Raw genomic sequence first — 22,776 nt, 5'->3', positions numbered from 1 at the left:
GATGACTTAAATTGAGTTGATTAAAATAAAGCCTTTTTACTAGCGATTTTATTCATGATTTAAATCGACTTGATTTAAATCAAATTCACCCCCCTGCAAGTGGTTAAAAAAATGCAAAACGCATGTGCAAAAAGTACTGCAGAAATTAAACAAAAGCAAACTGCATAGATGTGAACCAGGTAAAAAGCAGCTCTGAAGGAGATTGACTGCACTTGGAAGTGCAGTCCCTATAAATCTGAGGGGTAGATCTGAATGAGGGGAAGCTCTGCTGATTTTATTATCCAATCATGTGCAAGATAAAATGCTGTTTTTTATTTTCCTTGCATGTCCCCCTCGGATCTACAGCAAGTGCACTTCGCACTTGTAGTGCAAAGTGGATTTCCCTTTAGTAAATAACCCCCTGTGTCTTCTATAGGATGGCCTGAACTCCCATTTGAAAAACAGAGTTTACTAAACGAATTTCCTATTAGAGGGTGGAGTCTGTGAACAGAGGATCTATTCATCAAAAGCTACAAGCCTTCTTACCACAGACAAGGAAACCACTACAAAACCAAATTGTCACATGTGATGATTTAATTAGCTACATATACAAGCGCTCAACATTGTTCCACCTGCTCTCCCAAGAACCCCCCTCCCCCCAAAAATAAATGATATCATTTGCTGACAGGATAATACAGTGTATAGACTTGCTATTACAGACTTTTACGCTCAATACTGCCTTTTCTATTCCTGATCCCTATAAAAAAAAGTTCTTACACTTTGTGTATCTCACTGCAGTAAATAGATCCAAGAGCTCTGATAATTACCAAGGACTTGAGCTTCTTTTGCGTTTACGGCTGCATGCAACATGGCTATCCAAGTTTATCTGCCTCTCATATGGCGTTTTTACAGAACTGCAAAAGATTAGAGTAGCACACATAAAAATTCAGAACAATATATATATATATATATATATATATATATATATATATATATATTGCAAATGTCAGAAAAAATTAGAGAAAAAGAAAAACATGCACACAGTGCAGCTGAAGGTTAACCAGCTTCCAGTATCGATTGGTACCTATAGTTAAAGCGGGGGTTCACCCCCAAAAAATGTTTTAACATTACAATTAGCCGAGTTGTCAGAATGACAATCGGCTGTTTTTTTTTTTATTTTATCCCCGTACATACCATATTTTCACCGCCGCTTCCGGGTATGTCTTCTGTGGGACTGGGCGTTCGTAATTGATTGACATGCTTCTGACCGTCGCATACAGCGCGTCACGAGTTGCCGAAAGAAGCCGGACTGCGAGTCGGCTCTACACGGCGCCTGCGCACTGACGTTTGGCTTCTTTCGGCAACTCGTGACGCGCTGTATGCGACGGTCGGAAGACTATCAATTAGGAACGCCCAGTCCCGCAGAAGACATACCCGGAAGCGGCGGTGAAAATACGATATGTACGGGGATAAAATAAAAAAAAAACAGCCGATTGTCATTCTGACAACTCGGCTGAATGTAATGTTAAAAAAACATTTTTTGGGTGAACCCCCGTTTTAAAGTAGAATTCCAGCTTTACTGGTATCTGTACAATTTACTTCTACCTTTGGTGGTGCTCAGTGGAAAACAGTGCTGTTCTTTTTCACCCCATGCCCATTGTGTACTTCTGAGTTTTCACTGAAGGGCATTGCAGCAAGTAGGGTCAGCAGATGCAGTCTGACCCACTGAGTGTCTTAGACACACCCCCTCGGTCAGTCAATGTTGCTGTGTTCTATGTGGTGCACGCAACTTCCATACAGTCAGTTACATCTGAATGAGAAATAATTACTGTAGAGCCTGCCCTTCCACACACTGGGGGTCATTTACTAAAACTGGAGTATGCAAAATCTGGCACAGCTCTGCAAAGAAACCAATCAGCTTCCAGGTTATATTGCCAAGGGATAATAGAACAAGCTGAACAGTTAGAAGCTGATTGGCTACCATGCACAGCTGCACCAGATTCAGAGTGATCCAGTTTTAGTAAATCTCCCCCATTGAATTTCTGAACTCAGGAACAGAAGGCAACAGTATACTATAGTTTGTTGTGCTGTCCCGTTGGTTCAGGCCTCGTACAGACGAGGGGACATGTCCGATGAAAACGGTCCGCGGACCGTTTTCATCTGACATGTCCACTCGGAGATTTCGGTCTGATGGTTGTACACACCATCAAACCGAAATCCCCGCAGACAGACAGAGCGGTGACGTTGACGCCTCTACGTCCGCAAACCAGGAAGTAAAAAAGGGATTTTTAATACAGCTTACCTGTAAAATCCTTTTCTTGGAGTACATCACGGGACACAGAGCGGCATATTCATTACTATATGGGTTATATGGAGTACCTTCAGGTGTTGACACTGGCAATCTTCAAACAGGAAATGCCCCTCCCTATATAACCCCCTCCCATAGGAGGAGTACCTCAGTTTTGTAGCAAGCAGTATGCCTCCCAAAATGGTCCCCAAAAAAGAGGGGTGGGAGCTCTGTGTCCCGTGATGTACTCCAAGAAAAGGATTTTACAGGTAAGCTGTATTAAAAATCCCTTTTTCTTTATCGTACATCACGGGACACAGAGCGGCATATTCATTACTATATGGGATGTCCCAAAGCAATGCTCACAATGAGGGGAGGGAGAACATCTCCAAGACAAAAGGATTTAATTTAGAGAAATACTCAAATCATAATAAATCCAACTTAGTTGAGAAAAATAATCTTAAATTTTAAATTTAACTCAAAAAAGAGGAGCCCCCGGAATCCGAGGGTCTCAAACTGCAGCCTGCAGCACTGCCTGCCCGAAGGCAGTATCAGTATTCCTTCTTACGTCCAACTGGTAGAATTTTGTAAACGTGTGGACAGAAGACCAGGTTGCCGCCTTGCAAACTTGAGCCATAGAGATCTGGTGGTGTGCTGCCCAGGAGGCGCCCATGGCCCTAGTAGAATGAGCCTTTAATGATACTGGAGGAGGCAACCCTTTCAAGCCGTAGGCCTGAGTGATTAATTGCTTAATCCACCTAGAAATGGTGGACTTTGCAGCTGCCTGCCCCTTCTTGGGCCCATCCGGTAATATGAACAGCACATCTGTTTTCCGGATCTTCTTTGTAGCTTTAAGATAGGCCTTCATGGCCCTGACGATATCCAAGGTATGCAGCAACCCTTCCTTTCTGGAAGTAGGTTTAGGGAAGAAGGATGGTAATACCAAATCCTGGTTCAAATGAAAACTGGATACAACCTTCGGTAGGAAGGAAGGATGAGGGCGGAGAACGACCCTGTCCTTGTGAAAAATAAGATATGGTTCCTTACAGGATAAGGCCGCCAGTTCTGATACTCTTCTTGCGGAAACTATGGCGACCAAAAATACTAACTTCCTTGTCAGTAAAACCAAAGGAATTTCAGCCAACGGCTCAAACGGTTGTTTCTGTAAACTTGACAGAACAAGGTTTAAATCCCACGGGCAAAGCGGGGATTTAACTGGAGGTTTAATACGTAAGACCCCTTGAAGGAAGGTCTTAACCAGCGAGTGGGTGGCCAGCGGCCGCTGAAACCACACTGACAGAGCAGAAATCTGTCCTTTGATTGTGCTTAATGCCAATCCTTTATCCACTCCTAGCTGGAGAAAACTTAAAACTCTATCAATGGTGAATTTGCGAGAAAGCCATCGCTTGGACTCACACCAGCCTACATAGGCCTTCCAGACCCTGTAATAAATCACCCTAGAGACCGGTTTCCTGGCTCTGATTAGGGTAGAGATTACTTTCTGAGACAGACCTCTACCCCTGAGAATCAGGGATTCAGCTTCCAGGCCGTCAAATTTAGATGCCGTAAGGCAGGGTGGAGGATCGGACCTTGCGATAGCAGGTCTGGCCGTAGAGGAAGAGTCCAAGGGTCTCCCACTACCATCCTTAAGATTAGTGAGTACCATGCCCTTCTGGGCCATGCTGGAGCTACCAGGATGACTGGTATGTGCTCCACCCGGATCCTGCGCAGCAGGCGGGGTAGTAACTGGAGCGGGGGAAACGCATAAAGAAGTTTGAACTGATGCCAAGGGTAAACCAACGCATCGGTTCCGCAGGCCATCGGATCCCTTGAGCGGGACATGAACCCGTCTAGCTTCTTGTTGAGTCTCGATGCCATGATATCCACGTCCGGCACTCCCCATCTTTGGCAGAGTGCTTGAAAGGTTTGTGGATGCAGAGACCATTCCCCCGGCAATAGAGTCTGGCGGCTTTAAGAAGTCCGCCTGAAAGTTGTCCACTCCTGGAATGAATATTGTCGATATGCAGGGCACATGAGCCTCTGCCCATAGGAGAATCAAGCTCACCTCTCTCTGAGCGGCTTGACTCCTGGTTCCCCCTTGGTGATTTATGTATGCCACGGCCGTGGCATTGTCTGATTGAATTCTCACCGGGAACCCCTGCAATTTTGACGTCCAAGCCCTGAGGGCTAGTCGAGCAGCTCTGAGCTCCAAGATGTTGATGGGCAACTGCTTCTCTGGCGTTGCCCAAGTACTTTGGCGAGTGCAACCATCCAAAATTGCTCCCCAGCCCGTCAGGCTGGCGTCTGTGGTCACTATCTTCCAAGCCACTGGGCTGAAAGACCTCCCCTTCAGTAGATTCTGAGGGTCTAACCACCAACACAGACTTTGTCGGACTCTTGATGAGAGCGGCAACGGGATATCCAAGGCCTGTGGCCTTCTGCTCCATGCTGACAGGATGGCTGCCTGCAGGATGCGAGTGTGGCTCTGGGCGTATGGTACCGCCTCGAATGTGGCCACCATCTTGCCTAGTAACCTCATACATAGGCGAATAGTCGGTTCCTTCTTGCTTAGAACCAGTAGGATTAATTCCTTGATGGCTTTGACCTTCCTCAGAGGTAGAAACACTCTTTGTTGTTCTGTGTCTAATCTCATGCCGAGATATTCCAACTGCCTTGTGGGCAGGAAAGCTGACCTTTCTCGATTTAGGACCCAGCCGAACCTCTCGAGGTATTGGACCGTGAGGGCCACTGCTCGCTCCAAGCCAGGAGACGAGTGATCTATGACTAGGAGGTCGTCCAGGTATGCTAGGATCGTGACCCCTTGGATCCTTAGTTTGGCTAGGATTGGAGCTAGGACCTTCGTGAACACCCGGGGGGCCGTAGCCAACCCGAAGGGAAGCGCCACGAATTGGAAGTGACGCGAAGCCACCATGAAGCGTAGATATCTTTGATGTGGCTGATAAATTGGAAGATGAAGGTAGGCATCCTTTATGTCTATGGACGCCATGAAGTCGTCCTTTTGGAGTGTGGTAGCTGCTGACCGCACGGATTCCATCCGAAATGAGCGGATCTTTAGGTATGTATTTACCATCTTTAGGTCCAAAATTGGCCTGACATCTCCATTGGACTTCGGGATGATGAATAGGTTGGAGTAGAAACCTAGCCCCTGTTCCAGGACTGGTACCTCTACTATTACTTCCTGGGAAAGTAGATGATCTAATGCCGATCTTAATGCGGCTCCCTTCTCCGGATCGTTTGGAATCCTCGACTCCTGGAAATGAGGAGGAGGAAACTTTAGGAAATCTAGTTTGTAGCCTGTGGCCACGGAAGACCGTACCCACTCGTCGGGAATGCTGGCTTCCCAAATCTCTGAAAAGAGTCGCAGCCTTCCCCCCACCTTCGTGGGTGGGGGCGCCCCTTCATAAGGTTGGCTTGGGGGCTGGTTTTGCTGGTTTGTGAAACCACTGCCTTTTGCCTCTAACAGCCTGTCCTTGTGATCTGCTGTTGAAGCCGAAGCTTGCTTTTGCAGGAGGCCGTCGATACTGCTTAGTATTAGAGGGCCCCTGCCCAGGGGAATACTGTCGTTTAAACGCAGGCCCCTGAACCTTCTTCTTAGTTGGCAAGAGAGTACTCTTGCCGTTTGAAATGGTCTGAATGTATTTATCTAGGTCTTCTCCGAAGAGTCGTCCTCCATGGAAGGGGAACCCTACCAGGAGCTTCTTGCATGGGGGCTCGGCCTCCCAGCTTTTTAACCATAAGAGTCTTCTCATATGGATAAGGGATAACGATAAACGTGACGCTTGCTGGATAGAATCCTTGATTGCGTCTACCGTAAAACAAATGGCTTTAGGGACATCCGAAAATTCTTCTGCCTGCTGGGCAGGAATAAGTTTAAGCATCTGCTTAAATTGATCCGATAATGCTTGAGCAACCCCAATCGCAGCCACAGCTGGCTGTACTACTGCCCCTGCAGTAGTGAAGGAGTTCTTAAGTAGTGCTTCCAAGCGCTTATCAACTGGATCCTTGAACACCTGTATGCTTTCTACAGGGCATGTTAACGATTTGTTAACACATGAGATGGCTGCGTCCACTGCAGGAGTAGCCCATCTTTTGGAAAATGTATCTTCCATAGGATATAGGACAGAGAATCTTTTAGGTGGTAAGAAGATCTTATCTGGCTTGTTCCAATCTTGGAACAAAACTCCCTCTAATAGGGGATGGATCGGAAACACAGCATTGCTTTGAGGCGCCCTCAGTGAGCCCAAAGCTGAAACCGTCGATACCTGGAGATCTGGTACTGGCAAGTTGAATGCCTTATGGACCAAGTCCGACAATCCTTGAATCCACCAGCTCTCCCTCAGGGAGACTGCCCCAGACTCCTCTGTATCCGGATCCTCGATCCCTGAACCTACTTGGTCCTTGTCCAAGAGGTCGTCCAATTCCCCTGAGGAAAGGACCTCCTCCTCTGAGGGTCCGCGCTCGGGCGACGGAGATCTATTCCGCTTACTGCCCCGCATAGCTGCGGCTATCATTTTTCCCATGCTTTTCTGCATCTCTTTTAAAGAGGTGAGTAATACCTTCTCCGTGACCATCTTAGGGTTGGACTGACTCGCGTCAGCTCCAGCCCCAGATCCCGATGGCCCCAAGGCTCCCTGTGGGGAAAGCAGCGGCATAGCTTTGTCCGAGGCCTCAGACTCTCTGGGGGAATCCCCACCTCTTGTACCATTGTTTTTTGATGCCATGGTACAATACCGAGGTACACCTGCTACTTATTGGTACCTGGGACTTATAAATAGTTAAATGCCCAAACACCTGTTTGGGGGATAAAAAAAAAATGCTTCCTCTCCCCTAGATGACACTTTTTTTTTTTTTTTTTTTTTTTTTCAAAAAAAAATCTTTTTTTCAAATCTAGGAAAGAAAAAACATTCTGTCCCCCTGAGTAGTATTGCAAGAAAAACTTTGAGATGGAAAAGAAACAGCCTATTCCTAGGCTTGAAAAACAGTCTTTCTGAAGACTGCAATATTCTTTCTGGCCACTGTGTGTCCTCGGCGCCCCGTGCTTGCCGTTCTGGTCTTTCCTCCCTAGTTCCAAAGTATTGAATGGAACAAACAAGGAAGGGCCGCCCCTTCCTTAAGCCACTGACCCGCCCTTCCCCCCCCAGCAATCTCAAACAGGAAATGCCCCTCCCGACAGGGGGGGGGGGGGGGTTGGGGGGGAAGGGAGCCTCTCTGCTCCAGCAAACTGCAGCCTGCAGCCTGGAACACACGAGGAGGTCAGCGTTTTGCCTGCTTTGCAGGCTCTGAGGAGGAAGACTGAATGGAGCATCGCCTGGAGGCTTGCAGGTAAGCATAGCTCTCTGACACACACATATACCTTTATATCACACAGGCCCCACTCAATGCTTTTCCAACACTACAAGGGAGGTCACATCTTATGGGGAATATACATATAGAGCCATCCTATCTTTATGATATGTGACTAGTTTGCCAGATGCAGTGCATAACTTTAGGCATGTCCCCTGTGACCCCCCAGAAAAAACCTGCTAAGAACCAAGTTCCGCAAGTTTTCCCCTCACTTACCTGCTCCATGCCGCAGGACTTTGCCAAGCAAGAGGCCCAATCTTCCCCCATCTCGGTGGGGATGTCTAGACCTTCAGGCCCTGGGTTCCTATGAAGGATCCACTGTCCTGGGCCCATATAGCACTCTGGCAACAGAAACATTAGGCACCCAAAGGTTTCTAAGTTCTGGGCCCAGGGTCCAGCTCTCTAAAAAGAAAAGCATTATGGGCTATACCCCAAGGGTTTGGGGTCCGGTTACTGACCACTTTAGCGCTGAGGCTTTTTTGGACAGAACCGGTTAGCTCACCTAATCCCAAGGATGCGGAGGCAAGCTAAACCATGACTAACACCTAAGACACTGGCGTAAAAACTGAGGTACTCCTCCTATGGGAGGGGGTTATATAGGGAGGGGCATTTCCTGTTTGAAGATTGCCAGTGTCAACACCTGAAGGTACTCCATATAACCCATATAGTAATGAATATGCCGCTCTGTGTCCCGTGATGTACGATAAAGAAATACTTCCACGCATGCGTCAAATCTATTCGACGCATGCGGGAGATTTCTGTCCACTGGTTAGGTGTACTAACCAGCGGACATGTCGGACGGACGGGTTTCAAGCCGACAAGTTTTAAAGAATGCTTTAAAACTTTTGTCTACTGGAAAACTGTCTGCTAGGCTGTACACACGGTCGGATCTGTCCGCTGAAACTGGTCTGTGGACCAGTTTCAGCAGACATGTTCGGTCGTGTGTACAAGGCCTCAAAGGGGGAAACGTTACTTGTTTGCTTCCTCCCCCTCTCCAGTGCCACATATGGCAGCTTTCGGGGGGAGCGGTTACATGTTTTTGACAGGTACCTGTCCCCACTCCCGTGTGACCTCACTGTGGCGAGGTCCATCGGGAGTTTGGCCCCCTCTTGTTTCCCCCCGCTGCCAGTGTCCTAATATTAAAAGTCAGCAGCCACAGTATACGTAGCTGCTGACTAATATTTTTTGGTGAGGGGGCTGGAGCTCCGCTTTAAGCTGGCCATAAAAGTATCATTTTGTTTTCAATTAGCCAGTGGGCCAATGTAAAAAAATGAATAGATTTCCTCATCCACATAAATGAGGTGGATGGAGGAATCCTCCACGCTGTTTAATTGTATTTTGACATTTATCATAATACACTGATTAGCAATGCTGCCAATTGAATGTGTGTTACTATGGTTATGTGCTGGCTCACCCTACAGGCTAGTGCAGGGCAAGATGAAAAGAATGAGCTTGGTTGTGTGACCCTTTTTTCCCTTTTCATTTTTGAAGTCAAACCTTTTCTTTTCATTTTGGATAGAGTAGGGCACCGTCACCGTCATGTTTCATTGTTTATTTTTCGATCTGTGCCCCATTGAGGCAATTTCCCCTCATTTCTTGTTCTGTAGACACAACAGGAAGTGAGAGAAAATTTCTCCAAAGTGAGAGAAATCCCTTCCTAAACAGCAATCACCAGAATATTGGAAGATTGCCTCTCTATTCCAGTTCTGGTAGCACTTTTATCCCCAGTGAATTGGGGACTAGGCAAGTCAAAGAGAGTATATCTCCCTAAGAAAAGATAGGGGCATTCACCATTCACTCAACGTTTCCGTTTTAGACTCTATTCAAGGTAGAAAACCTCATAAAAATGTAACAGGACCCGCCCACATTAGTGAGAGTGGTGGGGGGGGATGGCGAGGAACGGGGGCCGGGGACCCTTCCCTTAGCACAGCAGGTTCCCAAGTGGGGTGCTGAGGGTCTGGACTCCGAGTTGCCCTCGAATCCGAGCCAAAGTTTACTTGGATTGACCTTCTTAGGTCCTGAGGGTAGCAACTATTTCAACTTTATTTAGCCTACCGGGCAATCAATATTTCCTCTGTTCTTTCCCCCAGGAATTATTTTATTTTGTTGTATTTACTGTTTCAAGATTTCTTAGCAGTCTGCTAAGTATTGCTCCTAGGGGCCATATCTATTTTTGAAAAGTATATATGATGACTGTAATCCTAACTGAAATATTAATAAAAACTTATTGAAAGTAAAAATGTAACAGGAATCCACAATTTGCTAAGGAATGCTCAATGCTGCACTGTTGATTACTATCATGGTTTACATACAATGAAGGGAATTAACAAAAGAGTTGTACAAGCACAAATCTTCTAAATTTAGAACTGCCCCTTTGTTAATTAGGAGCAATAATCTCCTAACCTTATAATAGTGCAGGAAGTTTGGTTAATTTCCTACATTATGTGTACTCAGATTATCCTGGATAATTACAATGTATATAGACTGCGGTGATTTACAAAGCTGCAATAAATTGCAGGGAGAGAGGAAAACCGTATGATCAAGAATTGTCCTTGTTGTTAGATGTTTTCTTACCCAGAGATAAAACTAAATAAAAAGGACACCTTTACCTTGGGTTAAAGCGTGTGACAATGTAGCCCAGTCTCTTCAAATGGCTATAAACCTGCGGAACAAACCATACACAGACAATGAAGTAAAAGCTGAATTCAGCCAAAAAACACCTGGATCAATAATGATTCTATTGTTCTGTAAATGAAAGACTAGAATGAGAAGTCTTTACAAACAGAATGAGATCAAGTTAGTACCTGGTAGTATGGCAAGGGGATTGAACCAGCTGAAAGTAGTTTCTCATAGGCCTCCTGGACAGACAGTGCTAGATCCCTATAGAAAAGCTGGATTGTGCCCTAAACAGAGACAAGAACACTTAAAATTACATATAAAAAAAAAAAGGATCATTTATAATGCATGGCAGGCTAGCAAATAAAAGCAAACATGTCATTGTTTGGTATTACCAAAACCTAAACCTGGTATTTCCCAAGCTGGGTAAATGAGAAAGCAAAAATATATGTCAACATAGAACCTAGATCTATAGACTAACAGAAATCTATGTTGAAGATCATTCTGGAATAACACACACACACACATTATATATATATATATATATATATATATATATATATATATACACACACACATACACATATATACATATACACACACACACACACACACACACACAGTATCTCGCAAAAGTGAGTGCACCCCTCACATGTTTGTAAATATTTTATTATATCTTTTCATGTGACAACACTGAAAAAATTAGACTTTGCTACCATGTAAAGTAGTGAGTGTACAGCTTGTATAACAATGTAAATTTGCTGTCCCCTCAAAATAACTCAACACACATTAATGTCTAAACTGCTGGCAACACCCCTAAGAGAAAATGTCCAAATTGGGCACAATTAGCCATTTTTCCTCCCCGGTGTCATGTGAGTCGTTAGTGTTACAAGATCTCAGGTGTGTTAAAGGGGTTGTAAAGGAAAAACATTTTTTTCATAATAAGCATCCTTTACCTGCAGACATTCCTCTTTTCACTTCCTCATTGTTCGTTTTTTCTCAGAAATTGCTCTATTTCTTCTCGGTTCTGTTCACTTCCTGCTTGTCTGATTTTACGGACCACCATGAAGGGAGGCTTTACTGCGGTGGTCAGTAACGTGCTCACCCCCTCCTGGGAACTACATCTGTGTGGCAGAACGCTCTCTACGTGTTAGAGACTTCAAAGAGGTGTGAATTACTGGGCGTGCCGCAATTCATACTGGGAAATGTAGTTCTTACATGAACGAGCGATGCAAACCAGGAAGTGAATGAGAGAACAGAAACTAGAATGCCGGAGGTGATATAGATGAAGGAATTTAATAGGCATTTACTCGTTTTTTTAACAGAATCATTACACTATTCTTTTTTCCCTTTAATGACCCTTTAAATATATAAGACATATAAGCTATAAGAAGAATGCCATGACCCTGAAACTAAGCTGCAGCACGGTGGCCAAGACCATACAGCGGTTTAACAGGACAGGTTCCACTCAGAACAGGCCTCGCCATGGTCAACCAAAGAAGTTGAGTGCACATGCTCAGCGTCATATCCAGAGGTTGTCTTTGGAAAATAGACATATGAGTGCTGTAGAGGTTGAAGGGGTGGGGGGGTCAGCCCATCAGTGCTCAGATTATAAACTGTACACTGAATCAAATTGGTCTGCATGGCTGTCATCCCAGAAGGAAGCCTCTTCTAAAGATGATGCACAAGAAAGCCCGCAAACAGTTTGCTGAAGACAAGCAGACTAAGGACATGGATTACCGGAACCATGTCCTGTAGTCTGATGAGACCAAGATAAACTTATTTGGTTCAGATGGTGTCAAGCGTGTGTGGCGGCAACCAGGTGAGGAGTACAAAGACAAGTGTGTCTTGCCTACAGTCAAACATGGTGGTGGGAGTGTCATGGTCAGAGTGTGGTGGGAGTGTCAGTGTATGAGTGCTTCTGGCACTGGGGAGCTACAGTTCATTGAGGGAACTATAAAAAACCAACATGTACTGTGACATACTAAGGCAAAGCATGATCCCCTCCCTTTGGAGACTGGGCATATTGCCTGAAACTAGACAAAAATACTTACGTTTTGATGTATAAATTGTGTATGACAAGTAGATCTTGTGGGCGTGAGAGCGATTTATTGAAAAGGAACAAAGATAATTTTTTCAAAGCTCGGTGCTGTAGCGATGACATCATCCACTCTAAGCAACCCCATAGACCACGGATGCTCAACCTGTGGCCCTCCAGCTGTTGAGGAACTACAAGTCCCATCACACCTCTGCCTTTCTGAGTCATGCTAATAACTGTCAGCAACTTGTAGTGCCTCATGGGACTTGTAGTTCTGCAACAGCTGGATGGCCGCAGGTTGAGCACCCAGGCCATAGACACTCTCTAAAAATCGATAACATTTCCTGAAATGATCACTAAACTTGAACAGCTTTTTCACAAAAACTGTAAAAAGATATCACTAAAAAGATATAGCCGGATAGCTGAATATTTTGTGAACATTTTAATGTTTGTTTGGTGTCTGTAGGTGAAAGTATGAAGGAGCTGAAACTTTTGGTAGCGGAGAAGATTTTAAGGATTTGAAGCATGCTCTCTTTGACTTCAATGTTAAAAAAAAGCTGAGTTAGACTTACCGGTAACTCCTTTTCTGAGAGTCTTCCAGGACAGCCCATGAGACCTAGGGCTCCTCCTACCAGGACAGGAAACACGTTACCCCCACCAGATAAAAGGGCGGTCCTCCAGGCCCCATGTCAGTCTTCTAGAGAACCGTAGGACTTCCCTGAAAAACATGCATAAAACACATAACTTCCATACAAAACAGGGTGGGACTTCGGCTGTCCTGGAAGACTCTCAGAAAAGGAGTTATCAGTAAGTCTAACTCAGCTTTTCTCCCAAGCGTCTTCCAGGACAGCCCATGAGACGATGAGCCAGAACTTACCAGTCTAGGGTGGGACAACTGCCTGAAGGACCTTTCGACCACAAAAGGATGGCAGTACTACAAAAGGATGGCAGTACAATGTCCTGCGATCTGTGGAATGCACTGACCACCTTAGGCAAAAAAACTGGATCTGTTTTTAAAACAACTCGATCCTCAAAAATCGTGAAGAATGGCTCCCTTACTGATAAGGCCTGTAACTCACTTACTCTACGAGCTGAGGTAATTGCTACTAAAAAAATAGTTTTAAAAGTAAGTAATTTAATAGAAATATCCTCTAAGGGCTCAAAAGGAAACTACCAGAGTTTGAATTACCAGGGACAGGTCCCAAGTTGGACAACTTCTTACCACTACTGGCCTGGCCCTAGAAATGGATTTGAAGATTCTTGCTACCGTTCAAAAAGAGAAAACTGGAGGAAAACACTGATAGCTGCCACCTGTACCCTTGTCGACACCCTCTTGAAAAAAAAATCCAAAATAGAAGGAACGTCATGCGTTGATCTTTGGTTTTCAGACAACCATGAATTAAACTTTTTCCAAACTTTGGAATATATGGCTCTAGTGACTGTTTTTTTGCAATTCACCAGAGTCTTGATTACTTTATCAGAAAACCCTTGAGCCATCAAGTATCTTTTCTTCAGATACCAAGCCATCAAGTTTAAGTAAACCACCTGTGGGTGTGAGACTGGACCTTGCGATAGCAAGTCCTCTCTCTTCTGAAGCCTCAGTGGAGGCTCTGAGACCAGAGTCCGTAGTAGGGAAAAACATGGCCTCTTGGGCCAAAAGGGGGCGATCAGAATAAGATCTGTTTCATCTAGGAGAAACTTCCAAAGCATGTCCGGAATAAGCCTGACCGGTGGGAAGGCGTAGCAGAGGTCGAATGGCCACGGATTCGCCAAGGCATCGATCCCCAGTGATTGATCTGCTGGGTTTAGAGAAAAGAACTCCTCTGTCTTGCGCTTGTCCTGATTTGCGAACAGATCTGCTTCGGGACAACCCCATTTGTCGGTGATCTCCGCAAATACTTCTGGATGAAGCAACCAATTGTCTCGCTCCACCCTGTGGCGACTGAGATAGTCTGCCAGACAGTTTTGCATCCCCTTCAGGTGCACTGCTGTAATTGAGGCTAGATTCTCTTCTGCCCATGACAAAATTTCCTGGGCAATCGATTGAAAAATCAGACTCCTCGTGCCTCCCCGTTTGTTGAGGTGCGCAACGGTCGCAATGTTGTCGGATAGGATCTGGAGATTCTGACCCCTGATTTCTGACTGAAAAACCTGCAGGGCTCTCTGAACTGCTAGAAGCTCCCTCTGGTTCGATGAAGCTCTTGCTTCCCTCAAGGACCAACTTCCCTGTGCGACTGTCGCTGAGGTGTGCTCCCCATCCCAGGAACTCGCATCCAATGTGATCCTCTGGGATACAGGAATGGACCATGACAGGCCTCTTGTTAGGTAAAGCTTTGTCCTCCACCACCATAAGCTTCTTTTTACCTTGGTAGGTAATAGAACTCATGACTCCAGAGACCTCGCGTCTCCATCCCAGTTTTTCAGAAGAAAAATCTGTCATGGTCTTTGATGGAATCTTGCCCATGGTACTGCAGGGAAATACAAGGTCATCAGACCTACTGTCCTTGAAACTTTCCTCAGCGAAACCAACTGATTGGTCTGTAAAGCTGAAACCGCTTGCACCATCTTTGAGACCTTCTCCTCTGGGAGAAAACCTTTTTGGTCTACTGAGCAAAAATCGTAGCCCAGATACTTCACCTTCTGGGCCGCATTTAGGGAAGACTTCTCTCTGTTTATCAACCAGCCTAGGGATTGAAGGAAGTCCTTTACAGTCTGGAGATCTGTTAGAAATTTTTGGTAAGACTCTGCCACTATTAGGAGGTCGTCCAGGTAAGGGATGATAGTTATCGCCTTTAACCTTAGCGGAGCCAGCGCCTCCCCCAACACTTTTGTGTTTTGTGCTATTCTCAAGAATCTTTGGAATGCTGGATGGATCAGGACATGCAGATAAGCATCCCTTAAGTCCAAAGTGGCCATGTTTGGGTAAAGCAGGCTTTTGATTGAGAACACTGTTTCCATACGGAAGTGCTTGTTCCTTGATCGATCGGTTTAGAGACCGAAGATTCAGAATAAGCCGATACTTTCCTGACGGCTTTCTTATGACAAAAATAAGGGAATAAAACCCTTTGCTCTGATCCGAGCTGGGAACAGGAATCAGGACTTTGATCTAGCAAGTCTCCTATTTGGAGACCCAGAGTCCTCGCTTTTTCCCGATCTTTGGGAGGGGAGGTGATCAATAGTCGCTCTGGTGGTTGGCAGGAGAATTCCAGCCTGTACCCATTTGCTACTAGATCCAGGATGAAGGGACTTGAGGTCACTGCTGCCCACTGTGGGAGAAAGGCCCTCAATCTATCTCCCACTGGAAGATGCTGGTCACTGTGGCTTGGCGGGCTGTTGAGGTGTGTTAAACAAAAAAAACCCTCTACCTCTGCCCTTGTGCCCGGCCCAATGTTTCTTGGGCTTGTTGTCCTCTCTAGGACCTTGCTGCCTGCTTTGGCCACAAATTTTTTTTCTACCCGTCTGCTTTTTCTTGTTTTCTGGAAAGGCCTTTTTTCTATCGGCCGTACGTTCCAGTGCTTCCTGCAGACCTGGGCCAAAAAGATGATCCCCTGTTAGGGGAAGCCCACATAGGCGTAATTTAGAGGCTGCATCACCTGACCAGGTTTTAAGCCAAAGGCTTCTTCTGGCTGAGTTCACTAAAGCTGAAGTCCTGGCTGTCATTCTTACCGACTATGAGGAAGAATCAGCTAAAAAACCCACGGCACTAAAAAGGAGAGGAAAAGATTTTAAAATCTCCTCCCTAGAAGTACCTGCCAACAGATGAGTTTGTATTTGTGTTAGCCATTCTTCCAAATTTCTGGCTACACAAGTGGAGGCCAGAGCCGGTTTAAGATTCCCAATAGCTGAATCCCAGGCTCTGTGAAGGAGGATATCTCCTTTCTTGTCCATCGGGTCCTTAAGCGTGCCCATATCATCAAACGCCAGGTCCGATTTTTTGTAAACCTTTGAAAGAGGAGCATCTAAGTTTGGGTTTTTGTTCCACGGCTGCGCTGCATCCTCATCAAAAGGAAACCTTTTTAGGTTACCAGAAAATAAAGGTTTTCTCTCTGGATTTTCCCACTCCAGCTTGATAGTATCAAGGAGGGAACTGTGCACTGGAAAGACTTTAGGTTTCTTTTTGTGCAAACCTTTGTACATAAGGTCATGTTTAGACAATTGTACCTCCTCCTCCTCCATTTCAAGAGTTGTATAGATTTAATAAGTTATCCATGTCTTCCAAAGACACCTTAAACCTTGAGCCCCTAGCGTATTCTCTATCCCTGGGCCCTGTATCTGACCCTGATTCTTCTGGAGAAGAACGGGTAGATCTGGCTTCAGCCTCAGAGCTTTTCTTTTTGAGGGTGTACCCTGTGGGGGAGCCTGAAATTTGTCAATTAGATCCTTAAAAGAGCTAAAAGTAGAAGTAAGCTCATCTGTGACCGAAGTCAGCATTTTTTGACAGGAAGCTACTGAGTCATCCCTCACCAAACCATCTATACATGTGCGGCAAACTGTTTTGCACCAAGTGGTGCTCAGTTTGTTTCCGCAAACCGCACATTTTCTCTTATGTGGCTGCGCTTGGGACTTGTCCTGGGTCTTGGCCTGTAAAACAAAACAAATGACCCAAATAAAAATAAAAAAACACAAAACACTCCATCACACCACGTGCAGGAGGAAAGAAAATGTGTCCCCTAACACCAAAATCCTATGATTGGGAGGGGGTGGTAAAACACTCACCAGGATAGCAAGAGAGTGACAGATAAAAAACACTCCAGGTTTACCTGAGAGGTGCTGATGTTGGAGACCGCATCTGCTGCCTGAGTAGGTATTGCAGCCATCCAGCCCCCGTTCGCGCCATTTATGGAGACAGGAACCAGCGTCTCCGGCGCCCAATGATGACGTCACGCGACCCGGAAGTGACCCTCGCCGGATCTTCCTGTGGGCCAGCTTGGAGCGCAGAAGCTCCGCCCTTACAAGCGCTGTGACTTCCTCGTTGCCCTGCACAAACCAGCCACGCTGTGTGCAGGAAAAGAATGCCACCTGCCGCACTGCGACCAACGCTAAGGGCCCGACGCCACCCCGGTCCTGGCTCTCCCCAGGCACAGAGAACAAGGGACAGCAGTTCCATCCAACCTCCCCAGCGGAGACACTGCTACAGGCAGGGTTAGTCAAAAAAATACCCCTCAAACGGCAATTAGAGCCCCTGCTCATGAGACCTAGGGGACCAGGTTCCAGAAAACATGTTACCCCCCCGATTTTGAGGAAACACCAATACTGACATGGGGCCTGGAGGACCGCCCTTTTATCTGGTGGGGGTAACGCGTTACCTGTCCTGGTAGGAGGAGCCCTAGGTCTCATGGGCTGTCCTGGAAGACGCTTGGGAGAAAAAGGTGTCTAAAAGCTTAATGTTTTAAAAAAGTATAAATAGTAGAAAAAAAGTTGAAGAAGTCCCATCATTAGCTGAAAGAGCTGAACATTTTAAAAACGTTGATTGGTCTTAATAGCTGAAAGTATGCAGAAGTTACACAGACCAAAAAAAAAACATACGTAATAAAATTAAAATTAATAAGAATAATAAAAAACAAATAACAATACTGGGAATACTATTATACAGTTACTTACAAATTGTGTTTATAAGGTTGAGGGCAGGCCCGGACTGGCCATAGGGCATACCGGGCATATGCCCGGTGGGCCGCGGCGGCCCGCGGGCCGGTAGCGGCCCGCGAATGGCCCTTGGCGGCCCGCGGGGCCGATCGCGGCCCTCGGCGGCCCGCATGTCACTTCTACCCAGAGGTGTACCAAGGCCCTTGGGGTGGACTGAGCTGGGTTGCAAGAATGCATTTGCCCCCTGGGCTGCTCTAATGTCCTGCAAAAAGGCCACTGAGCTGGCCGAGTGCGCCACCTGCCACAAGTTGTGGATTGTCCACTGGCCACGTCACCTGCCATGTCACCTGGCAACAAGTTGTGTATTGTCCACTTGCCATGTCACCTGGTCACGTCACCTGCCACGTCACCTGGCCACATCACCTGCCACATCACCTGGCACATCACCTGGCCACATCACCTGCCACAAGTTGTGGATTGTCCACTGGCCACGTCAACTGGCCACGTCACCTGCCACAAGTTGTGTATTGTCCACTTGCCACGTCACCTGACCACGACACCTGCCACAAGTTGTGGATTGTCCACTTGCCACGTCACTTGCCACAAGTGGATTATGCACTTGCCAAATCACCTGGCCACGTCACCTGCCACAAGTTGTGGATTGTCCACTGGCCACGTCACCTGGCGACGTCACCTGCCATGTCACCTGGCCACGTTACTTGCCACAAGTTGTGGATTGTCCACTTGCCACGTCACCTGGCCACATAACCTGCCACGTCACCTGGCCATGTCACCTGCCACAAGTTGTGGCTTGTCCACTGGCCACGTCACCTGCCATGTCAACTGGCCACGTCAATTGCCACAAGTTGTGGATTGTCCACTGGCCACGTGACCTGGCCACATCACCTGGCCACGTCACTTACCACAAGTTGTGGATTGTCCACTTGCCACGTCACCTGCTTCAAGTTGTGTATTGTCCACGTGCCATGTCATCTGCCATGTCACCTGGCCACGCCACCTGCCACAAGTTGTGGATTGTCCACTTGCCATGTCACCTGGCCACGTCACCTGCCACGTCACCTGGCCACGTCACCTGGCCACGTCACCTGGCCACGTCAACTGGCCACGTCACCTGCCACAAGTTGTGGAATGTCCACTGGCCACGTCACCTGCCACGTCAACTGGCCACGTCACCTGCCACAAGTTGTGGATTGTCCACTTGCCACGTCACCTGCCTCAAGTTGTGTATTGTCCACTTGCCACGCCATCTGCCATGTCACCTGGCCACGCCACCTGCCACAAGTTGTGGATTGTCCACTGGCCACGTCACCTGCCACAAGTTGTGGATTGTCCACTTGCCATGTCACCTGGCCACGTCACCTGCCACATCACCTGGCCACGTCACCTGCCACAAGTTGTGGAATGTCCACTGGTCATGTCACCTGCCACAAGTTGTGGATTGTCCACTTGCCACGTCACCTGGCCACGTCACCTGCCACAAGTTGTGGATTGTCCACTGGCCACGTCACCTGGCCACGTCACCTGCCACAAGTTGTGGATTGTCCACTTGCCATGTCACCTGGCCACATCACCTGCCACATCACCTGGCCACGTCACCTGCCACGTCAACTGGCCATGTCACCTGCCACGTCAACTGGCCACGTCAATTGCCACAAGTTGTGGATTGTCCACTGGCCACGTCACCTGGCCACGTCACCTGGCCACGTCACTTACCACAAGTTGTGGATTGTCCACTGGCCACGTCACCTGCCACGTCAACTGGCCATGTCAATTGCCACAAGTTGTGGATTGTCCACTGGCCACGTGACCTGGCCACGTCACCTGCCACATCACCTGGCCACGTCACTTACCACAAGTTGTGGATTGTCCACTTGCCACGTCACCTGCTTCAAGTTGTGTATTGTCCACTTGCCATGTCATCTGCCATGTCACCTGGCCACGCCACCTGCCACAAGTTTTGGATTGTCCACTGGCCACGTCACCTGCCACAAGTTGTGGATTGTCCACTGGCCACGTCACCTGCCACATCACCTGGCCACGTCACCTGCCACAAGTTGTGGAATGTTCACTGGCCACGTCACCTGCCACAAGTTGTGGATTGTCCACTTGCCACGTCACCTGCCTCAAGTTGTGTATTGTCCACTTGCCACGTCATCTGCCATGTCACCTGGCCACGCCACCTGCCACAAGTTGTGGATTGTCCACTGGCCACGTCACCTGCCACAAGTTGTGGATTGTCCACTTGCCACGTCATCTGCCATGTCACCTGGCCACGCCACCTGCCACAAGTTGTGGATTGTCCACTGGCCACGTCACCTGGCCACGTCACCTGCCACAAGTTGTGGATTGTCCACTGGCCACGTCACCTGGCCACGTCACCTGCCACAAGTTGTGGATTGTCCACTTGCCATGTCACCTGGCCACATCACCTGCCACGTCACCTGCCACATCACCTGGCCACGTCACCTGCCACGTCACCTGCCACAAGTTGTGGATTGTCCACTTGCCACGTCACCTGACCACGACACCTGCCACAAGTTGTGGATTGTCCACTTGTCACGTCACCTGCCACAAGTGGATTATCCACTTGCCAAATCACCTGGCCACGTCACCTGCCACAAGTTGTGGATTGTCCACAATGCAATGCAAGCAATTACATTTTTTAATGTTTTTTTTATGGTTTTTCATAATTTGCCATCATTTTTGAGATTTCTAATGTAAAAAAATAGGTCACCTTTAAAAACGCCTATAAACGAAATCGCGGCAAAACGCCGGTACCGCGTTTAGCAGCGATTTGCCGCGATTTGCGTCTGAAACGCGAAAACTTTTGTGTCTGAACCCAAAATTTTGCTTCTGAAAAAACGAGCCTAAACCCAACTGTTTTAAAACGCAAAAAAAAAAAAAGAATGTGTGCATGGACACATAGGATAACATTAAATGTGTTCATTTGATGGGAACAGTGGCTGCATTTGATGGGACAAAGTGGCTGCATTTGATGGGGCACAGTGGCTGCATTTGATGGGACAAAGTGGCTGCATTTGATGGGACAAAGTGGCTGCATTTGATGGGACAAAGTGGCTGCATTTGATGGGACAAAGTGGCTGCATTTGATGGGGCACAGTGGCTGCATTTGATGGGGCACAGTGGCTGCATTTGATGGGGCACAGTGGCTGCATTTGATGGGGCACAGTGGCTGCATTTGATGGGGCACAGTGGCTGCATTTGATGGGGCACAGTGGCTGCATTTGATGGGGCACAGTGGCTGCATTTGATGGGGCACAGTGGCTGCATATAATGGGGCACAGTGGCTGCATTTGATGTTTTTGTTCAGTTTGATTGCTTCCCCCCAAAAAAATGTTGAGCACCAGTGTGAGCCAAAAGGCTTGCACTCACAGATACTCCACTGAAAAGTTATCAATTCTCATGTCACTTTTCAGAGGCATTTGACAGACAGTAAGGAGGTGATGCCTAATTTCCTCCCTGCCTGTTTTAACCTCAGCCAGTCCCTCCAGATATTTCACTTTGTACTCCACCTTATTTTCACTACTCTTTATAGGTATTAGATGTTCTCTCACCTTACTTATTCTTTGCACATCTAATACATAATGTCTAATACATAATGAGAGTTCTGGAAATAAGGTGGAGTTCAAAGTGAATTTCTAAACCTAAGTTGAGAACCCCTTTCAGAAGATTTGAGGATATTATTAAACTCAGAGACTGGTGGACTTAGGCCATCATAAATAGATTGAAAATCTGCCAGTTCAGCAGAAATTTCAATCTATCAATGTGCAGACTGGTTATACAGACTCCGATCTATCAACTGACTTCAGTACAACAATGGGAAATGTCGAACGATTTCTCTCTGTTCCAGCAATGTGGAGTGATTTCTCTCTCTGTGCCACAAATGTGGAGCAGTCTCTCTCTCTGTGCGGGCATTCCATCATTAACCCCCGGCGCGTGCCCCCCCCCCCCCCGGGCTGCTCAGTCTAAAATGCCCGGGCCTATTTTTTGTCCCAGTCCGGGCCTGGTTGAGGGTGACATATAGTGGAAGAGTTAAGACAACAAGAACTGAACATAAAACTTACACATTCAAGCAGGTAGAGCCCTTCCTCGGGCAGCAGGCACTGTCTCCCTGCCTTGGTAAAACCCATTGTATGCCAAAATTTGCCCTACACAAAAACGGAAGGCAGCATTATATTTACTGCTTACATTTCATTTGAAGTTAACAATCAACAACATGGGCAAATTACACTGAAGAAAGAAAATCTGTGAGCAAAGGTTCTCTTTAGTAAAAAAAAAAAAAAAAAATGGGGAGGTGGGGGGGGATTGATTTACAAAAGATGGAGGGTGCAAAATCTGGTGCAGCTATGCATAGAAACCAATAAGCTTTCAGGTTTTATTATCAATGTTTAACTGAACAAGCTGAAGTCAGAAGCTGATTGGCTACCATGCACAGCTGCACCAGATTTTGCACCTTTCAGTGTTAGTAAATCAACCCCTGTACATCTAAACAATCAGAAGGAGAACTACGTGCATTGTTTGCTTGGCTTATTTGTGTCTCCTTGTCATTTAACTTGTTATAGCCAGTCATACACAAGCACCTGACAGCATTGTGGTGATCCTCAATGCTGTTCTGCCACATACAGCAAATGTGTATAGCTGCCAGCCTGTACTGTAAGTGTGCTCACTCAGGGCCCCCCCCCAGCACTGTGACTGAGCCATCAGCAGCAGCTCCAGGTCACCGTTTATGATGGGAAGCCAATGACCGTGATCACATGATCGGGAGCCTGCCTACCAGCCTCTGTTGTACAGGACCCCTTAAAGAGTCGGTAGGGGCCAGTGGTAAGGGGGTAATGTGATGGCAGCCTCACTTATTAACAAGAAAGCT

General features: G+C 46.9%; 1 protein-coding gene across 2 annotated transcripts in view; it reads right to left on the bottom strand.

Annotated features, from left to right (window-relative positions):
• Nucleotides 1-22,776, bottom strand: part of TSEN54 (tRNA splicing endonuclease subunit 54) — a 46,854-nt gene that overhangs the window by 13,245 nt on the left and 10,833 nt on the right. Inside the window, exons 4-7 of one of the 2 annotated variants that reach the window (XM_040331610.1) lie at nt 21,974-22,057; nt 10,435-10,533; nt 10,240-10,292; nt 807-893 (exon numbers count right to left, since the gene is read on the bottom strand). In XM_040331610.1, the coding sequence (XP_040187544.1) occupies nt 807-893; nt 10,240-10,292; nt 10,435-10,533; nt 21,974-22,057 (323 nt within the window). The remainder of the gene's footprint in view (nt 1-806; nt 894-10,239; nt 10,293-10,434; nt 10,534-21,973; nt 22,058-22,776) is intronic. The other variant, XM_040331611.1, reaches the window with a different exon arrangement.

This window comes from Rana temporaria, chromosome 12, assembly GCF_905171775.1.
Source record: "Rana temporaria chromosome 12, aRanTem1.1, whole genome shotgun sequence".
Classification (NCBI taxonomy): domain Eukaryota; kingdom Metazoa; phylum Chordata; class Amphibia; order Anura; family Ranidae; genus Rana; species Rana temporaria.
Note: the sequence above shows the minus strand (reverse complement) of the source record. Positions and strands in the feature narration are given on the sequence as shown.